This window comes from Panicum virgatum, chromosome 5K (assembly GCF_016808335.1).
Source record: "Panicum virgatum strain AP13 chromosome 5K, P.virgatum_v5, whole genome shotgun sequence".
NCBI classification, from domain to species: Eukaryota; Viridiplantae; Streptophyta; class Magnoliopsida; order Poales; family Poaceae; genus Panicum; species Panicum virgatum.
In genome coordinates, this window is record NC_053140.1 from 5,331,891 (window position 1) to 5,355,460 (window position 23,570).

The 23,570-nt window shown below is 50.8% G+C and overlaps 2 protein-coding genes across 9 annotated transcripts; one reads left to right on the plus strand and one right to left on the minus strand.

The window, feature by feature from the left end:
- Positions 1-9,645: 9,645 nt before the first annotated feature.
- LOC120705855 (PRA1 family protein B2-like) lies at positions 9,646-13,283 on the minus strand. 7 transcript variants are annotated; one of them, XR_005688083.1, is made up of 7 exons: positions 12,618-12,673; positions 12,170-12,262; positions 11,576-11,612; positions 10,738-10,802; positions 10,372-10,494; positions 10,188-10,265; positions 9,646-9,889 (listed from the first exon to the last, which is right to left on the minus strand). XR_005688083.1 is itself a non-coding variant. In XM_039990390.1 (4 exons), the coding sequence occupies exon 1, from the start codon at positions 13,236-13,238 to the stop codon at positions 12,723-12,725; it is 516 nt and encodes a 171-aa protein (XP_039846324.1). In that variant the 5' UTR covers positions 13,239-13,283; the 3' UTR covers positions 10,832-11,089; positions 11,576-11,612; positions 12,170-12,262; positions 12,618-12,722. The 7 variants fall into 7 exon arrangements, 2 of the variants coding, with proteins under 2 accessions (XP_039846324.1, XP_039846325.1); XR_005688085.1 differs by lacking the exon at positions 11,576-11,612 and having other exon boundaries at positions 12,618-12,651; XR_005688082.1 differs by lacking the exon at positions 12,618-12,673 and having other exon boundaries at positions 12,170-12,339.
- A 3,709-nt stretch (positions 13,284-16,992) lies between these two features.
- LOC120705856 lies at positions 16,993-22,278 on the plus strand. 2 transcript variants are annotated; one of them, XM_039990392.1, is made up of 7 exons: positions 16,998-17,759; positions 17,862-17,948; positions 18,090-18,329; positions 18,763-18,927; positions 20,886-20,939; positions 21,280-21,426; positions 21,538-22,278. In XM_039990392.1, exons 1-7 carry the CDS (start codon positions 17,538-17,540, stop codon positions 21,913-21,915), a joined length of 1,293 nt encoding a protein of 430 aa, XP_039846326.1. In that variant the 5' UTR covers positions 16,998-17,537; the 3' UTR covers positions 21,916-22,278. The 2 variants fall into 2 exon arrangements, with proteins under 2 accessions (XP_039846327.1, XP_039846326.1); XM_039990393.1 differs by lacking the exon at positions 18,763-18,927 and having other exon boundaries at positions 16,993-17,759.
- The last annotated feature ends 1,292 nt before the right edge of the window (positions 22,279-23,570 follow it).

Genomic DNA, 23,570 nt, shown 5'->3' on the forward strand with positions numbered 1-23,570 from the left:
CTGCCACGGTGGAGGTGGTGTCGGGCGCGCGGCTCCATCGGCAGCGGTCGAGCAGGGCTCGGGCGACGGCTGGAGCGAGGGAGGGCGGAACGCACAGCAGGTTGGGGGCACAAGGCGAGGTCGGGTGAGCTTTGCTTGCTCACTGCAGCCGCGATGATCGCGACGGCGGATCAGGCGCCTTGTGGCCGCGGTGGTCGACGCGCTCACCAAGCTCGGGACCTTGAGTGCTTCACCATGGGCACGCCCCCGGATGATGCACTCGCCGACGTGGTGCACGACGGCGGAGTTGGACTCGGCGAGCATCGGCGCCCAGTAGAACTCGATGGTGGCGTCGTAGTCCCTGGCCCTGGAGATGCTGAGTGAGTAGTAGGTGGTCTCGAACGACTTGGCGCTGTTGCAGATGGCGTGGTGTAGCAGGCACAGCAGAGATCAAAATCAAAATACGACACAGTGATTTTCCTTGAATTTACAGTTACCTAGTTACCTGAAACGGATTCAGAATCATATGAGCCGAACCGGCTTCCTTCCTCAAGCTCAATCCGGTGTGGGCGAAGCAGAAGGCACACGTAGGACGCCGCAGCAGGCCGCACGCGGAGAAAGACTTGGTCGCTACAGCAGGGTGCGTGAATGAGCGGAGGAGAGGAGAGGCCGTCAGGCGCAAGGAGAAGGAGCGCGGCCTCGCGGCCAAACTCCGCCGCAGCCAAGCCCAGGCTGGGAGTGAGGGCAGACGCAGCAGCCTGCCCTCGGGACGACGACGCCCGAGGAGGCGAGGAAGACGATGGTCAATGGCGAAGGGGAATAGGCGAGCTCGTACTATGGGCTCACGGGCCGCTCTGACTTTTTTTTCGAGGGGTCAACGGAGGGGGAGAGGATCCCCCACCTGAATTTTGTATTACGAGGTGGCCCTGAATGACCAGATAGAGTGGAGTTTTACATTTGTTTTACATTGCCAAAGAAAAAAGGGAGCACCAATGATCTCCTAGACTTCGCTCAGAAGGAGGGAGGCGACAGCTCCAAGTCTGCGCCTCGCGTTTGCACGCCTGTAGTGTTTGCCGCAACGTCATCGTCTCTTGCCGGAACGTGATGCCGTTCCTGCGCTTCCACAGTCCCCAACAGCATACGAGGAGGAGAGTGTTGTAGTGGCCCGATTCCACGTGCGCCGGCCGAGGTAGCTGACGGATATCCTTGGCCTCAAGGGCAGCAGGGATAACAAACCTGAGTGCCCTCCAGAAGGACGCAGCAAAGTCGCAGTGGAAGAGTAGGTGCACCGCCGTCTCGGGGCACCGGCCACACAGCTCGCAGGTGTCGTCCGGCAGGATCTTCCGGCGAGCCAGGTTCACTTTGCACTGAATCCGCTCGTGAACAAGAAGCCACGCAAAGAACTGAACCCGGGGAGGGGCACAGCTGCGCCAAAATGTGCTGACGGGCGAGCTTGCAGTGGCGCCCATGCATTTGAGCAGAGAATATAGGTCCCTCGTGTGGAGCTTTCCCTCCTTATCAGCAAACGGCGAGTGTCGCTTATCCCTGTCATCAGTGAGCAGCACCTGGGACAGCTTGCCGTCCAGCACGGCAAGTTCAACAGCAGCTTCAGTAGTTAAACGTGAGACAAGATGTTCGCGGAGGCCGCCATTGATAATCGCAGCCACAGACTGGTCATCCCGCTTGCATGGCTGTGCAGTGCCGGAAAACGATCAGAGAAACATTCATCCTCTAGCCAGACATCTTGCCAAAAAGAAGTTGATTGCCCATCGCCCCCAGTAACTGTTGTAATGTCCTGATAGAGAGGCGGGAGGCCGCGGATGGAATCCTAGTGTGCTCCTTGCAGGTCGCCGGTTAGTGAAGCTAGACATATATGCCGACGGACCCAAGCACCCCAGGAGGTCTGAATCTCAGAGTGCAACTTATGCAGGAGCTTCAAAAGCAAGCATATGTTCTGGACTGCCAGATCCTTGATCCCCAGCCCACCCTGATCACGGCATTTGCGCACCTGGTCCCAAGCAACCAGACAGCTGGCCCCATTGGCATCTCCCTCACCAGTCCAGAGGAAGCTGCGTCGCCGCTTATCAATCTTGGTGATTACACCAGGGGGTAAAGGTACAGACATCATGATGTAGGAGAGCTACCCATCATGCACAGCATTAATAAGCACCACCCGACCCATCGGGTTCAGAAAGGAAGCCTGCCATCCTGTAAGGTAGCGATCCGTTTTGCTGATGTATGGATCGAAAGCTGAAAGTTTCAGTTTGTCACACGAGAGTGGCAAGCCGAGATTTGTCTGTGGGAAGCCCTCTTGGTGGCATCCAAGCATCTCTATGCATTGCGGGATAGATTGCTCGTCCATATGCATGGGGACGGCAGTGCTCTTGTGGTAGTTGATAAAAAGGCCGGTCGCAGCCGAGAACTGGTCCAGAATTCGCTTCAAGTGTTGCACATCAATCAAATCCCCCCTAAGCAAAATGAGGGTATCATCAGCATACTGCAGTACGGAGCAAGATTCAGAGTGATCCAGCGGGTTGTGCACAGAGCGCTCATGCTTGATGAGAGCCTGTAGAACATCAGCCACGAGCAGGAATAAGTAGGGCGACATCGGGTCTCCTTGGCGCATGCCTCTTTTGCAGGTGAACCACGGCCCGGGGCATCCATTGACCAACACCGCAGTGTGTGAGGTTTCCAGCAGCATACGTACCCAGGAGCACCATTGAGTGGAGAATCCCCTTGCCGCCATGACACGCATGAGACAATCCCAGTTCACTGTGTCGAAGGCTTTAGCAAAGTTGAGCTTGAGAACCAGTGTGGGCACCTTCCTTTTGTGGCATAGTTGGAGCATCTCTGCAGCGTACACAAAAATTCTCAGCAATGGTCCGCCCTTTCAGAAACCCAGTCTGGTTTAAATTAATCAACCCGGCAACCTCCTTTTGCATGCGTGTGGTGAGAAGCTTTGCAGCAATTTTGACACTACAGTTCTGTAGACAGATCGGCCGGAAAGCATCAACTGTGACCGCCCTAGGTTTCTTGGGCAGCAGCACCATGTACGAACGGTTGATCCCGTTAAGCTAAACAGAACCATCATAGAACGCCTGCAGGAGCTTCATGACATCCCCCTTGACAGTATCCCAAGCAGCAGCATAGAAGCTCGGGCCAAATCCATCTGGTCCTGGCGCGCTACAGCCATTCATGGAGCGAACAGCGCGCAACGCCTCCGTGTCGGCGAAGTCCGCAGCCAGGCCAATGCTAGCCAGCGTCCTGCCCAAGTAAATTTCCTCAAGATCAAAAGGAGGAGCTTGACTCGGGCTCACCCATGATTCCCTTGTAGTACGACGTGAGCGCGGCCACTTTCCCTTCATGCGCAGTGACCCGCAAATCATCCACCTCAACCACTTTGATCGCATTCCGGCGCATACGCTGAGTGGCATGAGCATGGAAGAACTGGGTGTTGGAGTCGCCCTCCCTGACCGCGCGCTGCTTGCTTCTCTGTTTCCAGTACGCCGCGCGCTCCTTGATAGCCTGTGCGAGGCGAACTTGGCATTGGTTTCGCACATCCAGTTCCTGAGGAGACAAGTCACGGGATTCCTCCAGGTAATCGAACAGCATAATCAAGAATTTGCAGTTGGGGATAAGTGTAGGAGGCGCCCTTGTACGCCGAGCCCAAACCTTTGCTGCTGCTCGAGTCAACTTGAGGCAACCAGACAGGCGTCCAGCTACGTCCGCATGAGGCGGCGCGTCATGCCAAGCAGGGAGAACCGAAGGGAGAAAGAATGGGTTGCGTAGCCAAGCATTTTCAAAGCGGAAGATGTTTGTTTTAGGGATGTTCGTGGCGACCGTGAGGAGGAGTGGCGTGTGATCGGAGGTAGGACGGATCAGAGTGGTGAGCGTGGTGTTTGGGAAGGAGCGGCACTGCTCGGGGTTAACGAAGACACGGTCAAGACGAGCAATTGTGGGTTGCTGACGTTTGTTACACCAGGTGTACAGCCGGTCAAGTAGAGGAAACACCACCACGGCCAGCTGTTCAAGTGTGTCATTAAAGAGAGAGCAGAGGTTGTGATTAACGTAGCCGGAGTTCTTGTCAGAAGCATCCTGGATCAAGTTGAAATCCCCAACGAGGATCCAGGGCCCTTTGATGTGCGGTCGCAACTCCAGTAAATCCTCCAAGAAGACTTTGGAGTCACGGTGGTCAGCAGGGGCGTAAACATTGGTGATGGTGAGCTGGTGTTCGGAGTTCGGACACAGTGGAAGAAAAAGTGGTTGTGAGAGTGTGGCGTCTACTGATGTAGCCATCGAGCTCAAAAGTGTTAGCATTCCAAGCAGTTATGATCCCACCGCGAGTGCCAGCGGCGCTAACAAATTGTAAGGTGTTGGCGAAATGTGGGGGGAGGAAGCTATGTGCTTGAAATTGGTTGATATGGTGCAGCTTGGTTTCTTGGAGACAGATAACGGAGGGGTTAGCCGAAACAAGAGCATCCTTAACAATAGCACACTTGTCCGGGTCGCCTAGCCCACACACATTCCACGACACAAAACAGAAGTTCTTGACCGAGTTACACATGACCCACAAAGTTGACACCAAGACACACGAGGATCTCTAGGAGATCAGCACTAGTGAACAACAACCCTGACATGAACACATTACATACCAGAGCACACATAGGAGAACCTAAAACACACACCGCTTTCACAAGCGAAGGATACAGAGAGCGCCACAGCAGCCCCCGGGCCGACGAACAGACGCCGGCAGACACACACATGCAGACGCAGATCATGGGTGCGGCGGCGGCACCACAGGCATGTTGCCAATCCCAGCGGCCGCAACCATGCGGCGAAGATCAGCGGGCGCGATGGGCAACTTGGAGCGTGCAAGGAGGCTCTTCTTAGCAACGGCTTGCTTCAACTGGGAGGAGCAAGGAACCAGGGCGTTCTTGAGTGCCTTGAGCTGCACGGCCTTGTCCGTTGAGTCCACAAATTTTCCTTTGGCCTTCTCAGCGAGGCGGCTGCTCTGCCACTGAACCAGCGGTGCGCCGAGCTGCAGGCCAACCCGCGGGCGATGGCCACGCCAGGCGGTCTGCCTGCTGCGCACTGGGGACTTGGCAGGGGAAGGGGGAGGTGCAACAGGGGCGTCCTCATCAGAGCCAGCCATAGGCAAAGCATCAACCGGAGCAGCGTGGGCAGTGGGCGGGGTTTGCATGGCGCGTTTGGTGGCAGAAAGGATTGCAACAAGCTGCAGCAAGTTCGCAGCTTGGGCAGCTGGTGGAGTGGAGAAGGGCGAGGCAGCATGGTGGGCATCGACCGGCCCAGCAGCCTGATGCGGGGATGGAGGTGGTGGTGGCAGGCGCTGGGGTGGAGCCAGGAACATGGGCTCATTTTGTGGCTGCTGCTGGGGGTGGAAGGGGTTTGGTGGTGGAGGCCCAAAGAAAGGAGCCAGGCCTCCATTGGCGTTCAGTTGCAGGTGTCGGGGCCAAACTCTGATGGGTAGGATTTGTGCAACGCTCCCCCCCCCCAAAGTGCCCCTGCTCAGCGTCAACCCACAGCTCGCTAGGAATATCAGGATGGTTATTGACAGCAATGACAAGGCGGAGTGGGGAGTAATCATACCCAGTGAGGCAAGCCGGGTCAATCTCCACAACTGTGTCAAACCCGCTCATGCTCCGTCTGATGTGGTCCAACTCCCGGTGCTCAGGAGGATAGTCGACCACAGCGACATAGGCCAGCCACTTTGTTCCCTGAAGAAGTGGTTGGAGGTTTCTTGGGGGCGCTCGAGCTCAAGTGTAGCACCGTTGTGGTTGATGGGGCTCAGCTCGCACACCATGTCTCTGTCTACCTCGGACGCAAAGCGCAGCAGCATCGCGCCCCGCGAGGAAGGGAGCGGCTCCATTCTGACCATGGGCGCCACAGAAGCCACAGCAGCACGGAGGAAAGGGGCAACGTTGGAGCCAATCTCACCCGGAGCGACATAGGCGAAGGCGAGGCGAGCAGCAATGTCTTCGCGCCCTTGGGGGAGCCAGACCTCCAGGGACTGCACGCGGCCGTCCCAGTCGTTGACAACCTCCGGATCGGTGCCGATGTCCCCGCTCTCCACCGTCTCCTCATCATCATCCGACCCATCCAGCTCCCCCGCCGCGGAGCCCTCCACGGGAGAAGCATCCCCCCCCCCCCCCCCCCCGCGAAGGGGAGCTCCGCAAAAGCAGCAGTACCCTCGGACCCGGATGCAGCGTCGCTGACGTTGTTGTGACTGGCTGCTCTGACTGGCTGCTATGCGGCTCGCGAGAGGAGTTTAATCAGCTCGCTGTTGGATCCCAGCGGAACGGCGCAGATGAAGCGACTGCAGAAAGCAGTCGACATGCGCGACTGCAGAGGATCTGAATCCGGACGTGGGGACTGGGGGGAGGGTGTCGGAGTCGAAGACGAAGGTGTAGAAGAGGTTGGGTCGCCCGGGCCTGGGCTCAGAACGTGGGCCGGTTTTTCCTTCTTATCGGGATTTGCTAGGCCCATCTGGTCGGGGTTGGCCTGGCCTTAGATAGTTAGATATGGATTGGGCCCATTTGCAAGTTTCATCCAAAAGAAGGGGAAAAAAATTCAGGAGCGCAACCCATCCGCTCGTCCGGTACTCCGGCTCGCCGTCGCTGCACTCGGCGCTCGGCTCGATGTCTCCACGGTGGCCGTCTTCCTCCTCGCGGCCAGGAACGGCGTGCGCGGCTCCCAGCCGGCTTCACTTTTCCCGGGTAAAGTCCAGCTCTCGCTAAGACGCTAACCCCCTTTTTGTCGATTCTGAAACCGCATGAATCGCTTGCTTAATCGACCCCGGCTCAGAGAATCCTTCCGAACTGGCAAAAAGAAATACACCATCATGTATGTGCTCGCAGCATGATCTATCTGCTGCAAGTTTTTAGCGCGCCCCTTCATTCGATATCCAGTGACCGCGTATGTTACATGGATACTGGTACGGGTATCGAATACGATATGTATCGGATACGCGAATATGCATTTTTTTTAAAAAACACTGATACGGGAATACGGCTAGGATAATTAATAATTACACATAAATATTACATAGATATTCAGCGAGTGAGATTTTACTTTTGAGTATATTCCTCTATACCCAGATGTGCAATACTTGCATGTTCATATAACATTACCTCTATAACTAGTCTTTTCTAAAAGCACAACTGATTCCACAAGGGGTTTTTCAGTTGCTGTTCATCTAATTCTACAGTTCTATTACGGCAAGTTTATCATTTTATATCATCTGGCCGCAATAGAACTGTAGAACTATATCCCACAAATATCGGATACGCGTATCAAGCAAATACGTATCCGTTTTTTCAAAATACGGCTAGAAGCATACACAATGCATATCCGGAGCGTATCCGTATCCGATACGTATCGGATACGGATACGGATACGCCACCTCCTAGGCGTATCCGCGGAACAGAGGTGACCACGATCCCGCGCCCATAAGAAGTTCAGAACGCGAGAGGCCCAAGGCAGAGCGCTGTGTGCATGACCTGCTCCATGATCAGAGGATAAGAAAAGAGAGAGATACTGTTAGGCCGTATTTAGTTTGTGAAAAGTAGGGTGAAAAGTTATTGTACCACGTTTCGTTGTTACTTGACAAATAATGTCCAATCATGAACTAATTAGGCTTAAAAAATTCATCTCATGCTAATCAGTTAGACTATGTAATTAGTTATTTTTTTTAACTACATTTAATATTTCATGCATGTGTCGAAAGATTTGATGTGACGGGTACTGTAGGAAAAATTTTGGGAACTAAACGGGGCCTTACGCCGTGTTTAGTTGCAAAAATTTTAGGGTGTAAAACACTGTAGTACTTTCGTTTGTATTTGGTAATTATTATCCCGTCATAGATTAATTAGGCTCATTAGATTCGTCTCGTGATTTACAAGTAAACTATGCAATTATTTTTTTATTTCGTGTAGATTTAATACTTCATGCATGCGTTGAAAAATTCGATATGATAGGGAATTTTGTAAAGTTTTGAAATTTTGAATGCAACTAAACAGGCCTTATTGATCTGGTCTGCGTCGCCGCAGGAGAAGGGAAAAAAAATTCGACTTGACTGACGATCACTTTTTACAGGCGCGACATGTTCTGAAGATCTGGGTGGGGAGCTGCAGCGGGCGGGCGATGAATGATGACCGCGGGACGCGGCCCAACGAATGTTTACCGCCGACGGCGATGATGATGTCCCCGTTGAGGGTCTTGACCCACCTCGTCGGCACCTCTCGTACGTATACGGCCCAGCCCCATCATGGCGTGTATACGTACGTACGTACAGTCCCTTCTTACAATGAAAATACAGTACTGTACATCGGGTGGTAACAACTGGGAACGTACGTCACCTGTACCGTACCAGGTACAGCCGTACGGCGAGCGCAGCAGTACGGCCGGTACGCGTAGGCGTGTACACGGTGGCAATGGGTGGTTGCCATCGTGGCTGCCACCGGAGCAGTTCCGCCGACGTGGCACGCGGGACACTGCCAACTCAGCTCCCCCGCAGTGCCGGTGATCTGGTCCTCGTCCTCCCAGGAGCAGCTCCACCAGACCTGACTGCTGCTAGCCTGGCCTGTCATGGCTTCCAATCGCCATGCGGGCATCCTGACCTGCCCCCGCACCCGCACGGTCCGCTCCAAGCCCTCCAACCAACGGCACGGCAGTCGGGCAGGACAGCGGGCGCCATGGATGGCCGTGGCCCTGCGAGTTGCTGAGCTCCTGATGCGGATGGTTTCGAGCCCTTTCCTTTCCTGATGGGTTGAGACCGCCGCGCCGGTTGCTCACCGTCGTGGGCGGCCCCCGTGTCTCCCGATCGGCTACCATGTCAAATTGGCAATCTTTCTAGCGACGAGATTGTGGGCTCAGATTTGAGAGGCAAAGAGCAGAGCTGAGCAGGTTAGTTGCCACCGACAGGAGCCCCCATCTCCAGCAGGCCCATGCCTATTCAAGTCGCCATACTAGGGAGGAGCGAGTAGTATGCAGAGATGGAGACTGGTCAGTACTAGGATCCCGGCTTGCAGAAGGAAAATGTGCGCGCTTGAGTCTTGAGTCTCTCTCCACTGTTCATCTTGCAAGCACTGTGTTCTTCACTGTGACACTGTGGCTGTGCAACTCGATCACTAAAAATGCATCTGTTGTCTCATGTCCCCGGCATGGCACGAAGGAAGAAGAGCAGAAGAACCTGCGTTGGATGGAAGAGGAAGACTGCCCGCGCCGCATTCACCTTTCCTGGTAAACTAGTGCATGAGGCGCGCCATTGGCGCGCGTGTTCATCAAGTGCAAAAGAGGTGTGATTTGTTTGAGCACGAAGGAGGTTGCATAGTACATGAGGAAATAAATTTAAAGCTGAGGATCGTATTCTAGTGGCATGCGCTATTCGTGCAGGTTCAAGTTACTAAGGTACTGGTACGCAGCGACCAGGATATATTGAAGAACCCACCATGCAGCTTCGAGCATGTGGACGACAGTGATGAGTAAATGGGCCATCGGGCAGATGTATTCGTGGCAGGAGTGCAGCGCAAAAAAGTAAGACAATGGGAAAAGTACTGAGTATGGAACAAAAATAGATTCCATCTTGCACTATTCATTTGCATTGTTACACGTAGAAGAAGTAACGCTAATTTCTAAATGGTAGAGATGTTGAGAGGCAAAGCATCATGGGCAACCAGATAAGGATTTCTTCAGTAAGTAATACACATTAGTCAGCACTCAGTAGGAAAACATAAAGGTAGAGACAGATCATAAGCAATGAAAATCGTTCATAAAACTTAGTAGGGAAGAACCTAACATGTACATACAGTTCTGCATATCCCTTGAGGCCAATTGCAAGGGCTCTGTCATAACATCGCTGCACAAGCTTGCGTGAAATAAATCTGTTGGTCACCTGCATAATTGGAGTGCTATTGCCATATTAAAAAATATACATGTACATTTTCAGTGGAGATCAAAGTGTAGTGTTGGTAAGCTGAAGTACTACAAGAGCATCATTTGCAGCTTGTTAACTAAGACAATTAGGGAAGGTAATGCGTAAGTGAATGGGCATAGAAGTAACAGTATTTGGAAACTACATGCTTAGTACAGTTGAGATGCAAACCAAAATGCGAATGCACAAAAGAACTATGGTAAAACGAGGGAAAAATAAGGATGCAGCTCTGCTAGATTAATTGACTATCGTCACTTACCAGCAGATCCCAGGGTGAGCAAGTAGATGCACCACCAGCTACAGGGGTGCTCTAACCTTCTTGTCCGAGGTACTTGACCTAAATGGGCAACATACATGACAAAATCGAAATAAGCTTAAGCTATTACATACAGCTGCAGCAAATTTTCCACAGGAAGGGGAAGGGAGGCAGAAACTCAACCCACTACAATATTGGCACCTATGCTTGTCCCAACAGTGAATAGTGGAGCCTCTGGATACTCCTGATGAAGAAAATTAACAACTTCGCGCATATCTTCGGTCCATCCAGCATTATAGAAGCAATCAGACTGCCAACAGAAAAATTAATCCATCCAGCATTATAGAAGCAATCAGGCTGACAACAGAAAAATTAAGTGCAAAACTGGTGTAGCAGTAGGCAGCTAAACTTTAATAGCCACTGATGCTGGTGCTGATTTTTCTGGTGTTAGAACATATATTCAAGGTTTAACTAACTCACAAAAAATCCTTGCTTGGACAGAATCATGCATTATCAAATTAGCATAGTTTTTTCTTTTAGTTAGAGAACTTACTGTTATGGAGATGCCACCCAGAGACCCCTATGATTGCTTACAACCTGTTCAAAGCACCCCTTATCCTGACAAAGAAAAATGGACCAAAAAATTAGAGAGTAAGGGAAGAAATAGAGAAGACATGTAAAACCTCACAGAGGTCTAGCCAACTAAATGAAATAATCATGTAGTTGTCTGTGTGTGACATTTAAGTCAAAGAAAGTAAATCTGACTCATTTGGCCACTGATAGACATAGCTTTGAAACCAAGATTCCTTAACATGAGAGCAAGGAGCCTAGTAGATTCACAGGTGCACACAAAGATCATGATCATGCTCTCGCCTCTCATTCAGAACATGAAGAAGATAACGGTCCTAAAATTCACGTAACAAAAGGTGGATCAGAGACGAATGATGGAAATAGGTACTCTGCTGTGAAGGTGAACAACATAGAGCAACATAATAGGTTTTGGAAAAGGTATACTGAAAATGATACAACAATGGAGAAGAAAAGAAACAAAAAAGACACTACTTTTTTAAGGACTCAAGCACTGCAAATTGATATAATTGCAGCATAAGTAAACATATTATTTACAGTAGTACGTGGCAACACAAAATATTGAGGTCAAGGATTTAAATGGCATGAACTCAACAAAATCATTTATACAGGAAGGCATCAGCAGTAGCAGGAACACATAGCTCTGCAGGGCTCCAAAAGAAGTAAGGTGCAATATTAACAGAGGGAAAAATGGAAGGGACCTGCCAAATATGATTATGTGTTACGTACACAGACTCATAATACCACTAAAACTGAGTGAAACCTTGTTTCCAGTTCAAATATTTGATCTAACTTAAGCTTACCTAGCAGGCAACGAACTTATTCCCAAGGATGGTAGAACTGCAAAGCACCAATAACACAGCATTAAGAGTATCCATTTTTAATAAACCAATTAGAAAATAATATATATATATGTGAGGCCTGGCAGTTGTACTATTTTTTTCTGCCATTCTCAAAGTCAGTTTCATGCCTATTATCAGCTATCAGGCATTTTTTTGTTCAAGGAAAGCCATGACCAGCAGCTAAGCAATAGAGAATGACAATTAATGTGTCAACACTTGTAAAGAAAGCTGGAATAAATTTGTTTCCTTTCCACCCATCAAATAAACAATTTCGTTTATCAAAAAACCTGACTACCCGCACACAACATGATGGTCAGAATAAATTGGTCTATTGAAACAGATAACACCAACATAATAAGATGATGATAAACTTCTGCAAGAAACTTATACTTTAATCACAGTCAAATAGCTTTTTTTGTAAGAAAATGTGTACCGAACTGGTGACGTAGATGAAATGCTAGTGCAGCTGTTAGACACAAACACTGTATCGCCTGAAAACAAATAGTGGTACAAAAAGGAGAAACACAAAAGGTCACATTCTAAAGATGACAGTACCTTCATAGTAGGACCAAATGCTGAATCAGCAACCCTGTTGTTCTCAGATATTATTGGGATGCTCTCCAGAAGTTGCTCCCAATTGTCACGGCACTAAAAAACTCAAAAAGAAGAGGTGAGCATTTGTGAGTTAATATGATGTGATGTGAAACCATGACCAAATCAACTAGGAAATGGTGAGTGAGATACCAGGAAAAGCTAATTAAACAAGCTTTTATGATGTGCAGATTAGTTCAAGGTGTATACCTGCAGTGGTTCTTTAATTTCGTAGTTAACATAATCCCTAAAATGAAGAACTTCTAAAATGAAGATTCAAATAGGAGTGTTATGTAGATCCACAGTATAGCTTCTGGTGAAATGTAAGAGAAGTACAGCTCTAGCAGATCTTTGCACATTTGGAGACACAAAATAGAACTAAAATCAGATCCGCATATCCATAGCTACTCACAGTTAAGTACCATAGGAACCACAAGCTCTCTGCTGCAGCTACGGGGCCAGAGCTCTCCCGATTTTAAGACTTTGATTTGACTGGATATTACCAGTCGTGGAGGCGTCAAACCCCAGATCTGGGCGACGCAAGGAAGGATAGCAGCCTGGTGGTGGTGTTGCCACTGGACGCAGCGCTGGGATCATCAAGGAAGAGGTCCTCTGGCATGCGGCAGGCTCGGTGCGCGGGGATGATGGCGCCCCCGACGAGCAGCCCGGAGATGATGAGCGAAGCGACGGTGCTGAGGAAGAAGGCTAGCACGGACGCAACGACGAGGCGGAGCAGCGTCTCGCGGTCGGTGAAGGTGCGGCCGAAGAGCACGACGGGCTGGTCGGAGGGGTGGAAGGCGTAGAGGAAGCACCAAGCGGCGAGGATGTCGAGGAGGGCGAGGAGGGAGAAGGGGTGCGCCAGGAGCGAGGCCGTGAGCAAGAAGGCGACGATGGCGGCGTAGTTGACGCGGAAGTAGCCGAGGTTGCGGCGCAGCCGCGAGGTGGCCTCGGAGAGCGAGTCCGGGCGGGAGAAGGCCGAGCGGTCTAGCAGCTCCGTCCACGGCCGCCGGTCCGAGAGCGAGCGCCGCGCCATGTCGGCCAGCCGGCCCACAAAGAGACGGAAGACCGCCGCGGCGAGCGGCGCGTCGGAGAGGGCCCAGGACTCGAGCAGGGGCGCCGCCGCAGGAGGACCAAGCTGGAGGCGTGCCGGTGAGGCGAGCTCGGGAGGACGCGGTGGAGGAGCCCGTGCGCGCCTAGGTCGACGAGGCGGACAAGGACGCGGCCGCCGCGCGCGAGGCCCGCCACGGGGGCGAAGCCCTGCTCTGCCGCCCCGCGCGCAGGCCCGCCGTCGGAGGCGGGGCCCTGCTCCGTCGTGGGGTGGGGGTGGGGAGCTGCTACTGCACGCGCCCGCAGGCGACGCTCCGGCCGCGCGCCCGCCGCTCGCCGTAGCCGCATGGAGCTCGAGGCCGCCAGATCTGGCTGGCGCCGCCATGGCCCGAGCAAGAGGCCGCCGGATCTGGCCGGCCCCGCCTATCTCGCTGGCTCGTCGGAGGAGGCCACCGGCGCCTGGGAGGTGAGGAGGAAGCTAGAGAGCGGAGGGCGACGCCGTCGGTGGGGAAGCGAAGATATTTACTGGCACAGTAGTATGCGTGTGGGATGACTACAGGCCATCGATTCACCATCCGGCAACGTAAATTTTTTTGACAGACGTGGACAGCCTCCCCGTGCGCGGTGGGAACCAACTTTCATCTATAGAAAAATCTCAGGACGCGTCAGATTAACAGCGGCTGTACTGAACTGATTAGATACTCGGATTTAACTCCCGGATCCTGCGCAGGCGCCGTGGATCCTGCGCTCCCGGATCCTACGATCAGGTCACCACGGCAACGTCGACAAGTCCCATCGTCTGGCAACCGGATCTCTACGTAAACTCAAGGCCGGTTTAGTTCCCAAAAATTTTCAAGATATTGAATTTTTAAACACATGCATGAAGTATTAAATATAATTTAAAAAATAACTAATTGCATAGTTTAGCTGAAAATGATTAGATAAATTTTTTAAGCTTAATTAGTACATAATTGGACACTAATTACCAAATAAAAACGAAAATGCTAAAGTAGCCAAATCCAAAAACTTTCGCGAACTAAACACGCCCTCATGCCGTTTTGTTTTGAATTTTGCCGCCATCCAAGTAATAAGTAACCCGGACAGTCCGTTGGCAACCAATTTTTCAGACGATCAGGCCGGTTCAGACTTCAGAGTTCAGATTCAGATCAACTGTTTACCAGCGTCATTGTTATATTTATATCTTTTCCCCCATGTTTGCACAAAGGGAGAGAATGTGACTGCATGTGCTGCCGAATTTCTTCTCCAGTTATGCATTATATTGTTTGCACTTATACAGTAACTCGGTCAGCATACTCCACAGGGAAGAAAAATAAAGGTGAAGCTATAAAGAGGAACAAAATGATCAGTTTGCAGCCCTAGTCACAACTAAAAAAAGTGATTACTTGTTTACTAGTACTAGTAATCAGACAGGCTAATCTTGGTCAGTGGCGTCATGGTGGTGTGCATGAAAATTGTAGGCAAGGGAGCACGCATGCCATCCTCCATGAGCAAAAAAGGTGAGGGCAAGCTGCAAGCGCCATGAGAGTGCTCTGGGCTCTGGCACATCCATTTGAGAGGCCATGGAAAGGAGTGTAGTCATTCTAAAAGAACATGGATTAGACAGTAGGATGGCACTGGAACCCAAGTCACTGATCTCCCCAGATCTCACCACAGCTGGCAGCCGGCAGCCACCATGGCTTTGCTGCTTGCTCCTCCCACACTGAGGCTCTGTTTAGATCTTTACATGTAAACGCAAAAAAGTCGTAAACACATTAAGGTGAAATAAATCTTGCTAATTTGAAGTACTAAATGAAGTCTATTTACAAAACTTTTTGCATGGTTGGGCTGTAAATCGCGAGACGAATCTAATGAGCCTACTTAATCCATGATTTGCAACGGTGATGCTACAGTAACCATCCGATAATTATTGATTAAACATGGATTAATTAGCATCATTAGATTCGTCTCACGATTTACAACCCATCTATGCAAAAAGTTTTACAAATAGACTTTATTTAGTACTTCAAATGTTCTCTTTACATCTTTACACAATTTTGCAAAATGAACTAAACACCCCATGAGATATCCTACTCTTTCCCCCACACCCAGCGTGGCCTGCGCGCAGTGCAAAAGGCAGCAGCCAGCCAGCCAACCAACAGGCAGTGGCCCTCATCAGTCATCACACTCTTGCGGGCTGCAGTGGCCCTCAACGAGAACAAGCAACCTTTATGAACGAACGCGATTCACTGCGGTGTTAGGTGCGAGAGAGATGCCAAAAGATTAGGATGCATCCTGTTGGTGTTGCCATGAATGGGGAGAGTACTGAAGAATTGAAGGCAAGATCGGCTGCCCTGTCCATGGCGCTTGCGCTCTCTTCACCGGTTGCAGATTTTGCAGTGGACCTGGCCTGCCTGCTTGGATCATAACACCTACACCCTCCTGCTGCAGCGAGTGAGATCCATTCATGGTACTGCAGGTATGCGTGCCATGGATCATGGTGGATGATCGGTCGAACCTTTGGTTGCGAGAGCGAGACATGGGTGTTATGATCCTTGTAGTGGTACAGTGCAGGGACTTTGAGCAGGCCAGACAGCCAGCCAATGAAGCAACAGATTTCCCAGGGGAGCGAAGGACTGTCTGTGGAGGTTGCTATGATGCCATTGCATGGCATAATGCCTTTTGTTAAGGAAAAGGAGGGGAAAGTGAGACCAAAAAATGCCGAAAGAGAAGCTGGGCTGCATGTGCAGACTTGTACTAGGTTGTGGCTTACACTTACTGGGAGTAGGAGTATATATGTACAGACTGCAGCTTCTGGAGGCCAGTAGTGTGCGCCAGATCATCAGCACACTGCTACTACAGTAATAGACAGTAAGTTGGCTACCAACCAATACTGGTGAACAGCTGAACACCCCCGAGTGTGATGTATGGACATATAATGCAACACCCATGTGCCCTGAAATTGGTAAAAGACTAGTATCAACAGGGGCACACGGCATGATGTATATTCGGGCTAAATATTTTTTTGCATAGGCAATCAGATTCTTCGTCATCGTCAGAGTAATTCATAGCTAGTTTTTGTTTGAGAAATGTTCAGAGATATGTAGTTGGTCTAATTCTTGTGAGTAGCACTGTTGATTTGAGCAGAATTTTAGCTGCAGGAAAAGCTGAATCAGCAAAACGAAAGAAAAGGAACCAGCCCCTTTGATTTTGGCAAGAAAGCAAGGGTGATGTATGACAAACAAAGTGTGCATCTCATTCTCTCGTCCGGAAGCTCGATCAGATTCAGATGTGTCTGAACTCAACTGTCAAAGAAACGGAGCGGCCCAAATCGCAGGCACTACTCAAGGCAGGAAGGGCAGCTACGAGCGAGGAAGCGATTTTGAGCATGATTGCACGCACCGGGGCCGATCGATCGAAACGAACTCCACTGCCGTGCCTTTAAAATTCCTCCTCCTGCCACATGCCCGCCACCCCGCCCTGCCTCCTCTCCTCTCTCTCTCCTCTTCTCTGCAGCAAAAGCAAAGCAAAAGAAAGGCAGGCAGGCAGCCCTCTCTCTCTCTCTCTCATCTCATCTGGCTCCTTTCTTTATTTATTCGCTCGTGCCCAGATCAAGCAAAGTTGTGCTACTGCAACCTCCACACTCCACAGCGTGCGGCCACTCTATTCAGCCCCACTACCTCTACCGGCAGGCCCAGCACGACCCTCTTGATGACGATGCCCACCAGAGAGAGAGGTCTAGAGAGAGAAAGAGATGACGGGAGAGCCGAGAGGAGGGGGAATGTGGAGAGGGAGACAGCGGCAGGATATAAAAACGAAACAGAAATGATCCATCCATCCATCCATGGAGCTGCAAACCTCAACTGTGTGGGGGCTCCTCGGAAAAAGCGGGAGGCGAGCGAGCCCGGCCGAACAGCAACAGGCAGCTGAATGAATTCCGCGTTCGAATTCATCATCAATTCGGCATTGCCTCCTCTGCTCCCCCGGCCTACCAACCAACTCGCACGGAGAGCTTTGATCTCCGCTCCGAGAGCTCAGCCAGCAGCTCGCCTCCTCGGCCACGCCACGCGGATGTATTTATAGCGCCCCTCCTCCGCTTCCTCGAGAGGGTGGAGAGGGCGAGAGGGGAAGAGGACAAGCAGGTCAATGTGCGAGCATACCGACAGCTCCGGAGGAGGAAGGAGCTGAGTGGTAACAGGATACAGACAACAACAAGGAGGAGGAGGAGGAGGAGGACGACGACACCTTCCCCTCGTGCTGCTACCAAGGAATAATCCGAGGTCGGTCCATGGCTTCTAGCAGCGGCAGGAAGGATCCCAGGGTCCCAATCATTGCCTCCCTTGTCCCCTTCCTCCTCCTGCTCATCGTCTCGTGCTCCGCCGCCTTGGCCTCCGCGAACAAGGACGGCGGCAAGGGCGCGCGCTTCCGTGCCGGGGATGAGCGGGCAGCGTACAGGAGGATCGTGTCCCGGATGGCCAGGATGGAGAAGGACTCGAACAAGACAATCCAGGCAATCTTTCTTGTTACCTACCTGCCCCTTTGTCTCGGCGCTGGCTCTGCTCGTCGTCGTCTTCCTGGAGTAATCTTGGGTCTTGGCTCGTTGTGCATGCAGAGCCCCGACGGTGACATCATCCACTGCGTGCCGTCGCACCGGCAGCCGGCGTTCGACCACCCCAAGCTCCGAGGCCAGAAGCCCGAGGTGAAACCATCCTCCTCGTACCTCCACCTCAGCCTGCGCCCATCTCATTCGCATTGCTGTTTCTGTTCCTGCCGTGTATGTGCTGCTCATCAGATGTCTCGTTGTAACGTGCACACGTCGTCGTCGTCTTTGCGGTCGCAGGATGAGCCCGCGGTGAGGCCCGTGCCCAAGGGCGCCGCCGCCGCCGAGGAGGAGGAGGCCTCCTCGGCGGCGCTCTTCCCGCAGGCGTGGAGCGACGGCGGCGAGCGGTGCCCCGAGGGGACGGTGCCGATACGGCGGACGACGGCGCGGGACGTGCTGCGGGTCGGCTCCGCCCGCCGGTTCGGGATGAAGCCCCGCGCCAGCAACGCCCGCCGCGACTCCACCAGCAGCGGCCACGAGGTCAGTTGAGTCGTCGGCTTGCTTTCACAGTTTCACTCACCTCGCCCCATGGCTCCACCTCCACTTCGCCATTCGCGTCGTTAGCACTGCAAAACGCATCAGGATTCAGGACACACTGTTGCTCGAAAGAGCTGTGTCCCATCAGTACTGCTGCTGCGTTAAATCTGATTAGTTGGGGAGTTAACGCAGGTATCAGTACCACTAACTGCGTGATTTATTACCCAACCAGAATCGTGTCTCACGGTTAAGTTTGTCGTCCGTCCAAGCTCCTAGTGGAGTACCACACCACACGCAGCTCAGCTAGCTGGTGCAGTAGCCGCACAGTACATTGATTGCCATGGCAGTGTGGAGGAGCAATGTCTATCTAGCTCGATCAGCAGCAGCTATCTGATGGACGATGTCTACTGCTTGTATTGGGGCGGCGCGGCGGCAGCACGCGGTGGGGTACGTGACGGGGGACCAGTTCTACGGCGCCAAGGCGAGCCTGAACGTGTGGTCGGCCAAGGTGGCGTCGGCGGCCGAGTTCAGCCTCTCCCAGATCTGGGTCATCTCGGGCTCCTTCGGCAACGACCTCAACACCATCGAGGCCGGATGGCAGGTACGTTAAGTTAACCACCACTAAGCTCCTCCACCCACAGTCACCAACGCCCATAATCTTCAAGTACAAATGCACCCTAACTACACATCTGTGTACTCCTTGCATACACAATAATGATCATGCCGTACGTGTTTGTTCCTAGCATCTCGGCGTGTGCAAGAACATTGTTGACGTATCATCAGCGACACCGTTTCTTCAGATTTATCTCTGCTCTGAAAATGTTCAGAAGACATGCATGTCTTCAACTCATCACTTCATCAGGCAGTAGCTAGGGGTGTGGTTGAGGAAATTGAAGAGGAGATCAAGGAGCTGGAGCTGCTGCCGTTGCCGCTACAGAAGTTGCGCCCTTTAGACGGGTGAATCAGTGTGTTCGGCAGTCCAGAGCTGTGAGTCTGGAATTGGAATGGTACGAGAGAAAAATATTATTGGGCTGGCTGCCGAAGCAGTGATTGGCGCGTCCATTAAAGGACTTGCTTGTTCCCGCAGTGCTTTCGCGTCAGTCCTGAAACCTGAAAAAGGCCATTCATGCGCCCAGTTCTTCAGGCTGCCCGGTTGGTGACACCAGTAAATGTGGGCTGGCTACCTTCAGCCAGGCAGATGTGAATGAACTTTGCATGTCTCTTTGCTTGCGTTGCATGCGTATAGTATCGCTGAGCAAAAGCATTTGAACTGGAAGACAGTGCAGAGCAACCTTTTTTTTTGGTAAACCTGAAACTGGAAACTACTCACTCCAAACCAGCACATGGTAACTCTTCTTGTGCTAGAATCGCAGAGTGATTTTTTTTTGTAGGATAAGTTTCAGTGCTTTTTGGACATTGGTGGTCAAAGTTTTCAAAATTCGGCCGCATGTGTTGCAAGCGTGCTGAAATCCATTTGAGATTTGAGGATCCTAGAGCAAGATATTGGCTAGTTTTACTGCAAACTCTCTAGAACAGCGTGGATAGATGACGACTTCTCTAAATCTATGCCCATGAGACTAATATTCACAAGCTCAGAATCTTCTGACTTTGAAGCATGCTTGGTAACTAGCACCGTAGTGGGTTTCTTCTCTGAAAACTTTATGGAATGATAGCATATTTCCCATTTTTGAAATTTTGAGAGGGAATCTTTTCATATTTGAAATACTAAATATAGACTAATCACAAAACTAATTACAGAACTCGTCTGTAAACTACGAGACAAATATAATGAGTCTAATTAATCCATCATTATAGCGTGTTTACTGTAGCTTTACTGTGGCAATTTAGTGTCTAATCAAGGCATAATTAGGTTCATTAGATTCGTCTCGCGATTTACAGTCCATTTGTTTAATGCGATATTTTTCCAACTACATTTAATACATCATGCAAATGATTTACAAATTTTTTGGAATTTTGAAATTTGAAACTAAACACGGCCTTGGATCCTACCTGTGCAGGATGCATGCATGTGGTTGTATGTTGACTTGTAGTATATTAAGGAGAGGCAGAGCTGGTGCTCATTAATTAGATTCCATCACTGTGATCTCGTTTGGCAATGTGTGCACATTGACCCGTACAGTTCCCAACTTATAAACCTTGTAAATAAAAAAAAACATCACATCGAATATTTCGACACATGCATGGACTATTAAATGAAATCTATTTACAAATTTTTTTTGCATGGATGGGCTGTAAATTGCGAGACGAATCTAATCAACCTATTTAATCTATGATTTGGAACAGTGATGCTACAGTAACTATCCGCTAATTATGGATTAATCAGTATCATTAGATTCGTCTCGCGATTTACAATCCATCTGTGCAAAAAATTTTATAAATAGACTTCATTTAGTACTTTAAATTAGCAAGATTTTTTCAAAAAAAAATTTGCGTTTCAACTAAACAGAGCCTAATTCTAGTGGTTGCATTGCATGAGAGTCGGTCAAACTGATTCTGCTGGAGACGGTGCTCACTTCCTGCTTGCTTTGTTTTACTCAGGTGAGCCCTGAGCTGTATGGAGATAGCAACCCGAGGTTCTTCACGTACTGGACGGTAAGTCGTCGTCGTTCCTGAAATCTACTATGAAGTCTAAGCCAACATTGTGTGTTACCATGCACTGCAACTACGAAAAACATTGTGTAACACCAAAAATTAAAAGGCGATGGCACATGATCTAGATTTGAAAATAAACTAACTTGCAAAAGAGTTCAGTACTATGTAACATTTTCAGCTGAGCAAATGATAGCAGCTGGCTCGCATTGTTCCTTTTACTGAACTGATGTAAACGTTAGTTTCAGACCTCAGCAGTTTAATTGTAAGTTTCACAGAGTGTATGTAACTAGTCCTAGAGTATACTGACCACCGTTGCAACTGCTGCAACGTTGCCTGGCAGACCGATGCGTACCAGGAGACTGGGTGCTACAACCTGCACTGCTCCGGCTTCGTCCAGACCAACAGCCGGATCGCCATTGGAGCCGCCATCTCGCCGACCTCCGTCTACAACGGCCGCCAGTTCGACATCAGCCTGCTCATATGGAAGGTGTGTGTGTGTGTAAATGTTCGCAGCTACTTCAAATTCAATTTTTTTTTGAAAATTCTTCAAATTCAAATTTGAACGCAAACTAAACTCATCACCCGCCCACGCGCGCAGGACCCACACCGCGGCAACTGGTGGCTGCAGCTGGGGTCGGGCCCGCTGGTGGGGTACTGGCCGTCGTTCCTGTTCACGCACTTGGGCGGGCACGCCAACATGGTGCAGTTCGGCGGCGAGGTGGTGAACTCGCGCCCGTCGGGGTCGCACACGCCCACCGAGATGGGGAGCGGCCACTTCCCGCGGGAGGGCTTCAACCGCGCCGCCTACTTCCGCAACGTCCAGGTCGTCGACGGCGACAACAGCCTCGTCCCCGCCACCGCGCTCCGGCTCGTCGCCGACCACCCCGGCTGCTACGACATCCGCGGCGGCTACAACCGCGCGTGGGGGAACTACTTCTACTACGGCGGGCCCGGCAGGAACGTCCACTGCCCGTAGTAGCACGCCACCATGACGATGGAGCAAATTAAAGCAGATACTACATAGAAGATACAGAGGAAGAAGAAGGAGTCGCCGTGGATGCCGCCGGAGTTCGACCACCGCCGATCGACCAGATACTACTGTAGCATCGGTGGTAGCTAGCTAGTAAGTTGATTAATTATTACTGCTGATGGTTTTGAGCCCAGCCACGTGCGGGCGAGCAAAGGTTTCTAGTAATGACGAATGCGAGGCTTGTTGGTTTCTTCTGATCTTTTTTTTTTTGTTTTCTTGAGTAATGTATACATGACGGAATCCACAGAGAGTGTTTTGATCCCCATATGTATAGCGCGGCCCGTATCCATATGTCCATTTACAGTGTGTTTCGGTGGTGTGCCCTAATTAGTTTTGGCGAAATAGACAAAATCATCCCTCAATTATCGCTCAAGGTTCAATTTCGTCCCTGGACTTTAAAAACGTCCATTTTAGTCCCTGAACTATATTAAATGGATCGATTTCATCCTCTGACGACGTGGTGTGCCACCGTGGATCGCCAAGTCAGCGCCCAGTCATCATATAATGGGAAATACCGTTTCTACCTCGAGCCAGCTAAACTCAGATTCGCTCACAGCCCCAGGCCCGGAAATCTCCATTGCAATACTGCATCTGTTACCCGTCAAGAACAAATTCCCCATTGAAATAAAATCTAACGGTCAATACCTCATCATCTCCCATGTTAATTCCGCCCTACATATTCAATTTCGTGGTCAAATTCCATCATATGCTGACTTGGCGGTCCACGATGGCACGCCACATCATTACGAGGACGACATTGACCTGTTTAGCATAGTTCAAGGACTAAAGTGGACGTTTTCAAAGTTCAGAGACGAAATTGAGCCTTGAGCGATAGTTGAGGGATGATTTTGGCTATTTCGCCATTAGTTTTTGGAAATTTACTTGTACCCATCTACATCTTATTGAAACAGCTCAATCTTTGTGATCGTGGAGCGTGGTGCTGTTGAATAACTTAACAAATTCCCAGCAAAAATAAAAGGTTGTTCGGCTTGTATTCTTGTCTTGTTTTAGCTTATTTTCTCTCACAAAATAATATATATTCTACCAGTTATATACTATTCATGCGGTCAGCCGAACAGGCTCTTAGTGGGCCGCGTTCCTTTGCCTCCCATTATTTTCACGATGATGAAAACATTGCCGTTGCCGTGTATTAATAATTAAAAGTATAAAAAATGAATAATTCTGCACCGTGGGCCGATCAGGAAACTGGGGCACGAAGGAGGCCGGGCCGGCCCAATATGGCGGGCTTTTAACGCGACGGAGCCGCAGCACAGCTGCAGACACCCGAAATCGAAACCGAGTTTTCCCTCAGCAAAACAAAATCGAAAACGAGTTACGACCCTCGACTTCCTCCCGGATTATTAGTACCACACGGCTCGCCGAGCCCGGCAACGTCCAGCTTAACTACTCCCCCCTCCGCGTCCGCGTCAGCCAGGCACGGTCGCGCGTTGCCTGTCACTCCAGCTTCAGGAGGGCTGAAGAGTGGGTCGGAGGAATTCTGCTCGAGCCCGTGTCAGCCAGCCTCGCCGAAACGCAAGCGTGTGCGGGCGGCGCGCGGGAAAGAAAGCCGCGGCGCAAGGAAAGAAAGAAAAAACCCCAGC